This window comes from Salvia miltiorrhiza, chromosome 6 (genome assembly GCF_028751815.1).
Source record: "Salvia miltiorrhiza cultivar Shanhuang (shh) chromosome 6, IMPLAD_Smil_shh, whole genome shotgun sequence".
Classification (NCBI taxonomy): domain Eukaryota; kingdom Viridiplantae; phylum Streptophyta; class Magnoliopsida; order Lamiales; family Lamiaceae; genus Salvia; species Salvia miltiorrhiza.
This window is the reverse complement of record NC_080392.1, coordinates 35,249,041-35,261,868: the sequence shown is the minus strand read 5'-3', so window position 1 is coordinate 35,261,868 and position 12,828 is coordinate 35,249,041. Positions and strand designations below refer to the sequence as shown.

General features: G+C 32.5%; 1 protein-coding gene across 2 annotated transcripts; it reads left to right on the top strand.

The window, feature by feature from the left end:
- Positions 1–5,999: 5,999 nt before the first annotated feature.
- On the top strand, positions 6,000–12,601 carry LOC130989253 (uncharacterized). Of its 2 annotated transcripts, XM_057913213.1 has the most exons (13): positions 6,000–6,205; positions 7,647–7,758; positions 7,975–8,087; positions 8,188–8,310; positions 8,656–8,846; positions 9,073–9,148; positions 9,376–9,462; positions 9,756–9,869; positions 10,326–10,379; positions 11,776–11,817; positions 11,954–12,032; positions 12,118–12,188; positions 12,289–12,498. In XM_057913213.1, exons 1-13 carry the CDS (start codon positions 6,041–6,043, stop codon positions 12,376–12,378), a joined length of 1,317 nt encoding a protein of 438 aa, XP_057769196.1. In that variant the 5' UTR covers positions 6,000–6,040; the 3' UTR covers positions 12,379–12,498. The 2 variants fall into 2 exon arrangements, with proteins under 2 accessions (XP_057769196.1, XP_057769197.1); XM_057913214.1 differs by lacking the exon at positions 7,647–7,758 and having other exon boundaries at positions 6,034–6,205; positions 12,289–12,601.
- Positions 12,602–12,828: the final 227 nt, after the last annotated feature.

The window sequence follows — 12,828 nt, the reverse complement described above, 5'->3', positions numbered from 1 at the left end:
CAATAAGTATAATTTGACTTATCGGGTTGGACGAACAAGATTCCTTAAATAATTGGGCCAGCTGCATTATCGACTGTAGTGACCCGCTCTTTTTATATTATTTAAATACGGTATCGCGATAATTAATATAGCATCTTTCAGTAAATGGAATTCAGTTGACAGTTTATGAGAATTCAGCTTATGATCCTGATTTATTTATCAGAGACGAAGTTATTTTTTTTAGCTTTATGCTTTTGTATCGCGTGAGTATATCGCAATGAGAATTATTGAACCATTCAATAATTATTATTTCCAAGTTATAACTGACTTAGCGAAGTCATGTTATTTTTTTTATCGAGAAACAGATGCAGTTATATTTTATTAGTGCTACTAGAAGTCGTGGAATTATTCCGATTGCAAAGCAGATTAAATCCACGGATTTAATTTAAGACGTATTACAGTTTATCGCTATTAGCAGGCGAGGAAGCAGATATCAAGCAAATACAGAAATGTGATGTTTAGAATTCGTAACCAGTATTTTATTTACAACATGGTACTCAATTACATCAGTTTTCCTAATGAAGAGCTTGTTTTGCGCCTCACGTAACAACCGTGGGCTTTTATTTGCCTATTTCCTATCTTCTAATGAGGACACCCTGACTTGCAAACAAAAAGGAGGAAGAAAGTCAAAGAGAGAGAAAGGTAAAAAGAAGAGTGTGCTGCAGAAGTAGCCGACCACCCCTTTGCACTCCCATCTCATCAGCCATCGGCAAAAGCCCCAGAGAAGTCTTTCAGCCGCCTTCCGTGGCTGCGCGGTTCCCTCAAATCTCTACCTCCAGCCACCCTATGCCTGCTCATCTTTCTAGCATACTCAAGTATGCAGCGTCATTTTCTCTATTAGTATCAACCCAGCCAACAAATGCAATTTTTCACTCTCAGCTCATTTCACCCAAAAGAGAATCAAAGAATAGCCCCAGCTCGTTCGGCCGAAGCTCTCAAGGTAAGGCTTGGCTTCAATGATTTCATTCTCTTTGATTAGTTCACCTGTATTAACACAAGAATCATCGTTCATTTCAGATATTCCCCAATTAAAACAAATCAACCATAACGAACAGTACATCAAACTAAGCCAAGCAACTTGAAGGTGAGTTTTACTCTTAACTCTACCATTTCCGCCCAAAGTTTCCCTCGTTTGCTAAAACAACGGCACCTTCATTCATTTCAGTTAGTTCACAATCTATTCAACTCCAACAGCCACCAATCAGTTCGAATACATTCAAGGTATTCTACTATATCAGATTTTCAATCCAGTTGCATCCATATCTAGCATAATCATAGTTCATCTACTTCAAATAGCCAAGTTATGTTATAAACTTCACAAACCGGCTGCACTCTAGAACAACAAGCTATAAGAGTTTTTCCCAAACCTTACCAACTTGAACATCAACCGAGATAAGGAAGTAGAACTTAGCTTTAGAAGAGGAAGGGCTGACTGCCCGTTCGGTTGGGACTGAGCAACGATAACGGTGACAAGGGCGAACTCTCTCGGCCTCATCGAGACCCGAGGACGACAAGCTACGGCGTTACCGATCTAGAGAGGAAGAAGCCGACCGGCACCAGGGCCCGGAGCAGCAATCGCTCGACAGGGGCGATGACTTCCTGAGATTAGGGCTCGAGTTGGATTTCACGAATGGAATGAAGAACAGAGAGGAAACGGCGTCGGGGTTTGACGCGTCGCCGGTCGAAGCCGGCCGGAGCAGATAGCGGCTGAACGGCCGGAGAAACGAAGCCGGCCAGATTCAGCCGGAGGAGAAGAGGCCGATCGGCTGGCTTGAGAGAGATAGAGGAGCATCGGCTCCTTGAGAGAGAGAGGGCCGATTTGAATTTGGGGGATGGGCTCCTCTTTTGTTTGATTTTGGGCTTCCCTTTATTTTAATTGTTTTGGGCCACTCTCATTATTCCTGTTGGGCTCTAATTGTTTAAAGATTTGGGCTGATGTAAAATTTATGATGGACTATTATTCCAAATCCCCATTTATATTTCGTTGGGCCAGTTTAATTCTTCATTTGGGCCGATTAAATTGCCTATTGGGCTAAGAGTTAATTTTTTCCAGTCCACATTAATTATTATTTGGACTCCTCCATTATTCTTTTTGAAACGACTGCAGTATATTAATTCGCATCATTCTTGATTAATTATCAGGCTGCTTGTTGAGCCTCTTAATTAATGAGCTTATTACTAATTCCTTCAAGCCCAAATGATTTAAAGTGGGTTGTTATTGTTTATTTCATTAAAGCCACTTGTTTTATTTAATTATTTGGCTACTTTTTTTTAGACTATTAATTATTTGAACCTACAATAGTGATTATGATTCAATTGTTAAGCCCGATAAATTTCTACGAGGTCACATCTCAATTAAAGCCGAGTTAGTTCTTTCATTTCGATCGAATACAAGGACGAGATTATCTATTTTACAATTAGAATATTCCGATGGGCAAGGAAGAGTTACAGCTTTATTTCGACCGTGATAAGCGAGAGTTAGCTAAATCTATTAACGAGGATTAATAGTAGAATTTCCCGACTATCGCTCAGATGATTAGTTCACGCATACCAGATTCATGCATATCTATTTATGCATTCTCATCCTGAGAATTTTTTCCCGAGTAAGTATCTTATGTATTTTCAAGCAATCAAGGTCAAGGTCGGGAATAACAGTCAAGCAAGGAACCACCGAATCACCGAGATTGTCATCAGGTGGGTTTATTTTCAGATATATCAAATCAGTTTAATGTTACTTTCAAGCAAGTTATTTCATTACAGAATCTATGAACAGAAAGTTATTTCGGTTATTTCAGTTATTGTCTTGCCATAAAATGTTTCATTTAGTATGATATCTATCTGATGAGGCAATGCCAAGTTAAAGTAATCGAATTCGGGTCCTGAGCAGTTGATAGCTATCCTGCCAGGGCTAGTGTACACCCAGGGCCGTGAGTCATCTAGCCGGTCAGGTGTCCGTGAGAGGTGGCCACCTCTCCGGCACACAAGCTTCAGATATGATAAAATACAAGAGAACTTAGACTGATCAGTCAAACTTTGAGAATCACAAAAGAATTTAGTAAGCTTGGACCTATTTCATGAAAACTCCTTTGCTGTACTGTTAAGATGGCATGGCAATTTATGTTTTCAATGCAAGTTTCTATAGGCATATGTACCCACTGAGTACTTTTGTACTCAGCCTTGCATGTATTTCTAAATGTGCAGGTTGAGCAGTAGCCGGTGGTGATGAAGTGACGAGCAGGAAATCCCTTTTGTCTGGAGTTATATGTATTAATGAACTCTTGAGTACATGTCTTCATACATGTAATCAGAACCTTCTTCCGCTGCGTACTCAAAAGAACTTCATGTTATTTTGGCTAAGTCAGAGCTATCCGAACTTACTAGTTTGACTAAGTCATTACGACTCCAACTCTGTTGTAAATGTTCCCTTCGTTATTAATGATTAAGTATGTTTCTTCATTGTTTATTTGTTATTCGTTCATCCCCTTTCTATCCCGCTTCTCATCTCCAACCCTTGGTCATGATTTCCCAGCTTAATTATCCTTAATTAAGTCCGGTCGTGACATCGACCCAGATTGGTTCGAAGTTTGTCGGGCTGGACTGACCGAGTTGTTTGGCTTTTCGTTCCAGCCTAAAACATTAATTGGCTTGAACTAAGTTGACGAATTTTGCCCACTACAATTATAGAAGTTAAGTTATTATTAAATGCTGACTGATATATAGCATATTCTTCTATATATGTCCTCAAATATCAATCCCAAAATATTCCTGATTCCGTCCGAACAACTATTTTAACTATTTTTTAAAATAAATTAAATATAATGTGATGATCATACATAAGAAAACAAAACAATAATTGATAACTATTAAAATATTCCGTAAAATACCATCTATACTTGCTACATGTACCCCGAAAAACAAAACAAAATTTATGAATTCCCGTGCGAACAACTATTTTAAGTATTTTTTAAAATAAATTAAATATAATGTGATGATCATACATAAGAAAACAAAACAATAATTGATAACTATTAAAATATTCCGTAAAATACCATCTATACTTGCTACATGTACCCCGAAAAACAAAACAAAATTTATGAATTCCCGTGCGAACAACTATTTTAAGTATTTTTTAAAATAAATTAAATATAATGTGATGATCATACATAAGAAAACAAAACAATAATTGATAACTATTAAAATATTCCGTAAAATACCATCTATACTTGCTACATGTACCCCGAAAAACAAAACAAAATTTATGAATTCCCGTGCGAACAACTATTTTAACTATTTTTTAAAATAAATTAAATATAATGTGATGATCATACATAAGAAAACAAAACAATAATTGATAACTATTAAAATATTCCGTAAAATACCATCTATACTTGCTACATGTACCCCAAAAAACAAAACAAAATTTGTGAATTTCTCCTCAAGGGACGCCAAGCAGTGTGATTTTTTGTCTATGAACAATGAGGTTGGGAGATCAAACCCCACCGCTCCTCCTTCCCGTAAAACAAAACAAAAAAAAAAACAAAAATGACAAAAAATATATAAAAAATTATAATCTTTCGACAAATACTCCCTCCGTCCCGGCTTTTGGTATCCAGAATAAGGGTCTCACATTTTATGTGAGAGTTAAAATAATTAAAGTGGAGTAAGGGCCCCACCTACTTTTACTAAAAATAGAAATGGATACCAAAATGTGGGACGACAAAAAAATAAAAGTTGGATACTAAAAGCTGGGACGGAGGGAGTAATATTTATATATTTTTCTTCATAAAATGTACTTGAATACAATTAATGACGACTATGTCAATGTTATTAAAATACATATATACTCGTTTATTCTATAATATTTTAATAAATTCAGTTTGTGATCCTTTTATTATTAAACATTTTAGTTGGGCAGTCCCCTTGTACAAGTCATGATGCAACCAACAAATGTTTTCATCGTGAGAGGAAGTAAATTATAGTGGGTCGTGTTTGAATTTTGTTTTGTTAATTGTTGGATAATTATTGTCAGATTTATTTTCTATGCTACCTAATTAGATATACAGATCCTCTGTCCCCCCTAAACGAATTGTATAGTTTTTCTATTAATGTTTGTCGACAATGAATTACAATTGATATTGACAAGATTTTATTTTCACATTTTCTTAAATAATTGCCATCCATTTAAATCAAATAATAAAGAATTTTATCGCCTCTTGGTCATTGATTAATATATACTCCTTTCATATCATATACAAATTATTCGCACCTTTCATGATTTTTTTTTTATCAAAAGCTCCATATTAAACTAATAAAAAATGCATTGAGAATTACATATAATAAAAAAACAAAAATTACCTTTCACACCAATACAAGTTCAATACTTTGTTTTTTTTGTTAGAATAAATTCAATACTTTTTGTTAACTCAGTTGATATACGTAACCCATGATTCTTGTCTGCATATAATTACACATACATGCACATCACAGCATCTAAATAAACACCAACACTCAAATTAAACTACATATTTCAAGAAATAAACAAAACTTTAATTCTCCAACTCAATATATCAAAACAATTATATTTATAGATATATTTCTCTCTCCCTCTCTCGATATAGTACCCTAATTGTTAAATTGAAATTTATATATGCAAAAAGAAAAGCCAAAAAAAGGCATTTTTTTTTGCCAATGCTCCAAATTCGTAGAAACCAGAAATTCAGCTAACCAACCACATAAAGAATAAATTACTAATATTTACCCCACTTTGTTTGTTTTGTTTTGTTTTTTTTTTTTTTATGAACAAACACGGCATAAAAGGTCAAACGATGGAAGCAGAAGACTCAAAGATTTCTTTAATCATAACAGCATCCAATTATTAGATAATTAAAATTTAATTAATTAATTGATTAAGTGAGAAAAGAAATGCTCAAGCAATCTGCATTGATATATAGGTTTTATTTACAGAAGGGAGAAACCAGAGGTTTGTGTGAGAGAGAGTGCAATGGAGAATTGGAAGAATTTAATGCACGTATTTGTGACGATATTTTTATCAAATTTTGCGTCGTTGATAGTGAATCCGACAATCGCAGACGTCACCATGGAAGCTGTATGCCCCGGAAAAGATGAATGCTCGCTCTCCATTTATCTCTCTGGATTCCAACAAGCTGTACGTCTCTCTCTCTCTCTCTATATATATATATATACACACACATACATATGACCATAATGATCTACAATAAATTCATTATTTTGTTAGATGAAATCATGATTCTACGTTCAAGGTAGCAACCCACGCCTTAATATCTTCAAAGTTGTGGGTTCAAATCTCATTTCTAGGTTTGAATTTCAAGAGAGAAAAATTCAATTTTTAAATTCATATATTTTCACAAATTTATAATTTATATTTTAAAAGGGATTTTTGACTATTCCATATATATAATAAATATCTATAAGATACTCCCTCCGTCCCAACTTTTAGTATCCAAGTTTCCTTTTTTAGACGTCCCACATTTTGATATCCACTTCTATTTTTAGTAAAAGTAGGTGGGGCCCTTACTCCACTTTAATTATTTTAACTCTCACATAAAATGTGAAACCCTTATTCAACTCACAACACATCAATCACTTTATTAAAATCCGTGTCGTTCTCAACTGGATACCAAAAGCCGGGACGGAGGGAGTAATACATTAGACTACAAGATGATGAACATATAATGGAAAAGATTAACACCGTACTAAATTACTAAATTTTGCCAAAATAAAGTCATAAAGAGCTTACAAGTATTCGATTAGCTTTAACTAGCTAGCTATAACTTGATTGTTTCTTTACCTTATCTGGGAGAATTGCATGTAAATACACAAACTTTGCTTAAAGTTTATATTTGACATAAAGTTAGAATTTTACAATAAAATACACCAACTTTGTAAGTTGTTTAATTTTAACGTCGAATTTATTTCCGATGATTGAAAAAAATGATGTGAAGTTAGGATTTTATTCATTTGGTTTTGTTATTTGTCCGGCAAACTAAAAGGTGTGTGCTGGTGAGCTACGTAGGAGCTACGCCATTTTAAAATTTGGAGAAAATGAAATCGACGTCAAAATTAAACAACTTACAAGGTTGATGTATTTAATTGTAAAATCCTAACTCCACGTCAAATATAGATTTTAAGCAAAATTTGTGTATTTTCATGCCATTTTCCCTTATTTAATTCCATATATTGTTAGCATAACTCGGAATCGAAGTTGTTGAACACGCATGAATTTTAAATTCAGGAATTGAAGTTAGGTGAAGTGGGATATTCAACCTACTTTTAATTAACTCGATTTATAATATCATAATTCATAAACAATTATGACAAATATTAATTAAATTGTAAATGGTGGCCTAGCAAATCTTAATTTTGCTATTTTTTTAGTGTTTTGTTGTTGCGTGTCTATGAAAGGATTACATATATTCAATGGTTAAATAGATGTAAAATTTGATAAAATCATCAAATACACATCATAAATTTGATCAAATCATTAAACAACATGCTACAAATTTATTTTATTTTTTATTTTTTATTTTTTTAATTCTAACTATTTAATAATAAATTAATTAATGCAGATTTCAGGATTGGCTTCTGTGGTTATGATGCCATTGATTGGAAATTTATCCGACACCTATGGTCGAAAACTCTTGCTCACAATCCCTTTAACCCTAGCAATTATCCCTTTTGGTATATACTATTCATTCATCAACACTTTAGTCACACATTAAATTTTATTTTTCGTCTAAGTAGAGATTTCAAAAGTAATTTTATTTTTGATTAGGTATATGAGTTTGGATCGAATCGGGCCTATATCCTCGATATAAGCCCGATCGACAAGAAATTCCGATCCAACAATTTGACAATTAAGTCTAACAATATTTTATTTGAATGATGTATGTGTAGTAATATTGGCTGTGAAGAGGACGACGGAGTTTTTCTACGTGTACTACGTCGTGAAGACTCTAACGTCTATAGTAACGGATGGTGGCATCATTTGTCTCACGCTCAGTTATATGGTACACTTTCATCTATTCTAGCTAGTGTCGTTAATCTTAAAAAAAAATCGTACAACGGTGTACTCGAATAGAAATTTTTTTACTTTAAATATTTTATTAGGCTGATAATGTGTCGGAGGGAAAGCGTGTATCTGCATTTGGGATATTTTCCGGTGTGGTTTCAGCTGCAATGGTTTGTGGAACATTAACTGCTCGAATTCTTCCCACAGACCGTATTTATCAGGTTATATTCATTCATTTTTATCAATAATTTCATTTATTTTCTACTTTTGGCTACTTTCGATTATTTAAAATTCTTATGAACATTATAGTTTTTTGGACGCTATTTTTCAATTAAATCCCAACTTTGGGGTGGTGGTGGTGAAAAAATGGGATTAATCATGTGATTAGAGGGGATTTATATAACAAAATACAATCTAATTATAATAAATAAATAAATAAAATCCCGAATGGTTGCTGGGAATGCTATGCCTCCAGTTATCGGGTCCCATTAATTAAAATAACATTTCTTTTATGAAAATGGGTAAAAACGAATTTTTCTTAAAATTGATATTATCAAATAATTTAGGTAGCGGCAGTTATAGCCGTTGTGGCGGCAGTTTACATGAGAATCTTTCTTGAGGACGACCGACGAACGGGCTGCCGTAAAAACGAGCAGCCAATGCTGATGTCAGCAACCGAAGGAGATGGAAACGAGCCGTTGAAGACCAACGATTTGATCAAGTTGCCAAAGGACATGTATCGATTGTTCAAGAGCAGGTTGGATTATTGAATAATTAATACAATACCACCACGTTTCACATTTCTAATTTCCTAAAAATGTATAATACAAGAAAAACAGAGCTACTATTTCAAAAAATTTCAATTCCAAGTCATGCTAAAATTTAAAATCTTTAGAATAAAAAAAAATGATTTGAGGGTGCTGAAGCACCTTCTAGCCTCCCACTATGCATAATTCGCCTCACTTTTTTTGACTTATTTGTAGCACTACTATGTCACTGGCCTCGTTTGTTGCCTTCTTCAACAGCCTTGCTGAGGCAGGAATTTCTGCTTTCTTGATGGTACTCTCTCTCTCTCTCTCCCTTTCAAATTATATTGAGATAATTATTTTCAATTCTTCCATCCCCAAAATCTAAAGAGAATGCATTCTGGTGATGGATGAATGTATGTATCACTTGGGTTCGAATTTCATGAAGAACGAAAAATTTATTTTATTAAATATAATTAAATTTTACGACAAATGCAATAACTTTATACGTTTTAATATCGATACAATTATTCTCTGCAGTATTTCTTGAAGGCGCGCTTCCATTTCCAGAAAGATCAATTCGCTGATATATGGCTTATTACTTACACTGCAGCAACCTTCTCAAGCGTATGTCCAAATAATCTTAGTTTCCCCAATCTAAAAAAATTTGTGTCAAACTGTTGAGATTCGTTAATTACTATCCATATCTTTTTAGTTCTGTATACAAAATATTTTTTTATATATATATTTTACCAAACATAGTATTGATATCTAATAAATAAATAAATATTCCGATCAAAGATATCACACATTATCGCAACGGGTGCTTATTGTCTTCGTATTGGTGCCGGAATTTGTTCTAACGACAACACTCTCACACAAAATTCTCCTACATATATCTTTGAATGGTATGTATGCAGATGGTCTTGATGCCTCTGCTGGGTCCAATTATAGGAGAGGAAACGCTTCTATGCATAGGACTTTTTGCAGGATTCTGGCAGATGCTGCTTAACAGCATAGCTTGGGCACCTTGGGTAAGATCTTTAATTAACCTATTTCGAACGACCTTGATTTTCACTTTCTTTTACAATGTGTTTATTTTGATTGTAAAATTTTTATTAAAAAATGATGAATAAAAAAAATATATTTTTTTTTCATTTATTTTTTATCATATATATTTACATAGATGAAAATATGAGAATATGTTGAAAAACATTTTCACACCACTACCCAAAGATAATACTTCAACATTTGATAGAAAATGAGTGAAGATAACCCATCCAAAAAAATATTTCATCATGTCCCTATAAAATTTTCTATCATATAGTAAATATGTGAAAATGATGAGAAAAAGATGAAAATATATTTTTTCTCTAATTTTTCATCAAAGTAAATGATCCTTAATGTCTTCCCTAGAGACTATTGTTATGGGACGAGTCGAAATAATTAAAAATACATATTTTTATGATATTTTTTTGGTGAATATGCAGGTCGCTTATGCTTCTGCCTTCTTGGGAGTCTTCCTATTCCTAGCAAGTCCTAGTGTAAGTTCTCCCTTCTTCTTCTTCTTTTTTTCTCTCTCTTTCTTCAGAGACGATCAATAATAATTTTTCATTTTTCTCTGTGATAATTCAAATCTCCAATCTATTAATTCGAAGAGAAGCATCTTATCAATTAAATTATGTTATGTTGTCCAAGTCTTAGTGTAAGTTAACATTACATATTAATCCTAAAAATTATGTATTTAATATTATAAAAATTAAATACATCTAACAAATTCTTCATTAATGTTAACAAATCACATCTTCATATTAATGGATAATTTATAACGTCAAAACTATTATTTGTAATAAAATTATATTAAATTAAATTAATTTTATTTGCTTAAATCTATGCTTCTATTTATTATAATTGGATTAAATTATTAAACTGCGTTTAATTCTTTAGAATGTGAATATTAAGGCATAATAGAGAACCAAATTGAGTTATGAACAATTTATTGTATACCTTCCACAAAAAGTTTCTAGCTTAAGGGGGGTGTATTGGTTTGGGATTCTGTTGGATTTTTTTGGACTTTAAAAAGTTTATGGATTTTCGTGGGTTTAGGAAATCCATAGACTCTATGCAGAGTTTTGCTGACTTTTTTTTTATTAATTTTCATGGATTTTCATCGACTTGATATATAGGAATTAGGAAGACAACTTTTTATTCATTTTTGTTTTAGTAACTCACATTTTCTTTTTATCTTATTTTCCATGCTTACTTTTTATATAGTAATTAAATCTGATGAATGAATAAAAATTACATTTATGTACAATTAAGAATTGTTTAAAATAAATATTTATGAAATCAACAAAACGTGTGTTAATATAAATAAATTACAAAGTAACGATTATAAGCAGGTATTCAGTATAGTGTCGATTACTTTTGTAAGCAAATTAGCAAAAAAAACTCTAAAATGCTCTTTATAGTATTGAAGCATACAATTTGAAGTTGTTTGTGAATTAATACGTTTTTAAAATATACTAATATATTTTTTTTAAAATTCATTGTTCTATCTAATTTATTAATATAAATTGAATATAAGTATTTACGAATATATATGTAAATCTAGTTTTCATTTAATTTTTTAAACTTAATTGAAAAAGATGACGAAGAAGACAAGAAGAAAAATAAACGACATACCACCTTAGTTTGAGTGTTTTTTTTGTTCCAGACTCCAAAGTACTCAACAAATACACATGAGCAAAAAAATTGATTTCTCAAATCAAAGCCCAAACCTTTACTTTTCGAATCAAGATATCAAACGACAAAAAATTGAAAATTTCATTAGAAAAGTTTTAATTGCTAAAGAAATTGAAAGATTTGGGTACTTATCTCCTACGTTACGTCAAATTAAAATTATGAATTTAAAATGACAAGTTTTTATGGCCACATCAGATAAGGTGCATCATCTCAAGAAAAGTCGGGCCTCACGACCAGGTGAACACTGATAGTCCAATCTCATAATTTATTTCACAATTATTATTATACTGATACACTAAAAGCACGATAAACGTGCTGTGCACTGATGAAATAAGATACGAAACTTATCCGAATTTCTTCTTGAACTCATCAGGGGATTGCTCAAGGATCTCTAATGGGAATAGCTTCATTAGCCAATGTCGTATCTCCATTAATCTTTAGCCCTCTTTCTGGTGAATACTTCAATTTACTTAATTTTTTTTTCAATAATCAAAATTATTCTTCAACATAAACCCTAACCACTACAACATGTTTTAGCTTTGTTCCTATCCGATGATGCCCCATTCAATTTCCCCGGCTTCAGTATTTTCAGCGTCGGTCTTGCCTACGTAAGATTTCTCTACTACATTTCATATTTTAATTGATTAAATACATGTTACGTGTATATTTATGAGGTCTAATTAACGAATATTCTCCTGTGTGGTGCAGCTTGTTGGTTTCTTTCTTAGTGCGGTGATAAAAATTCAACCGCATTGGTCAAAAAACAGAGCATGCAATCAGCCCTCTTTGTTGGCCTAATTAAAGGTTAAAATTCATATATATACTCCATCGGTTCTAATAATAATGTCCCAAATTTCTTTTTTGGACATTTTATTTATAATATTTCAACTCAAAAAAAAATCATTTTATTTACTATCTCTACCTTTGTCCTCATTTATTTTGTCTCTCTATTACTTTTTCGCTACTATTTTCATCTCTCTCCTCATTTACTTTATCTCTCTTACTTTATCTACATTTTCTTATTTTGCATACCCCATTCTTTTGGGATGTTATTATTAGGACGAATGGAGTATTAAGTTTATGGACTAAAGTTTTGTTTTCCTTAAAAAAAATACCAAATTGTTCGGAATACTTTATATTATTTTGTGAAAATGTAAATAGATTACGACTCCAACACTTATATATTTGTTGCGCAATGTTTTATTATGAATAGTGTCTCTGTTTCGAAAACTAGTTTAGTGCTCGTTT

Coding starts and splice junctions, on each gene's coding strand:
- LOC130989253 (XM_057913213.1), top strand. CDS start 6,041: ATGGAGAATTGGAAGAATTTAATGCACGTATTTGTGACGATATTTTTA. Junction 9,149..9,375: donor GAATTTCTGCTTTCTTGATG/GTACTCTCTCTC, acceptor TATTCTCTGCAG/TATTTCTTGAAGGCGCGCTT. Junction 10,380..11,775: donor TATTCCTAGCAAGTCCTAGT/GTAAGTTCTCCC, acceptor TGGCCACATCAG/ATAAGGTGCATCATCTCAAG.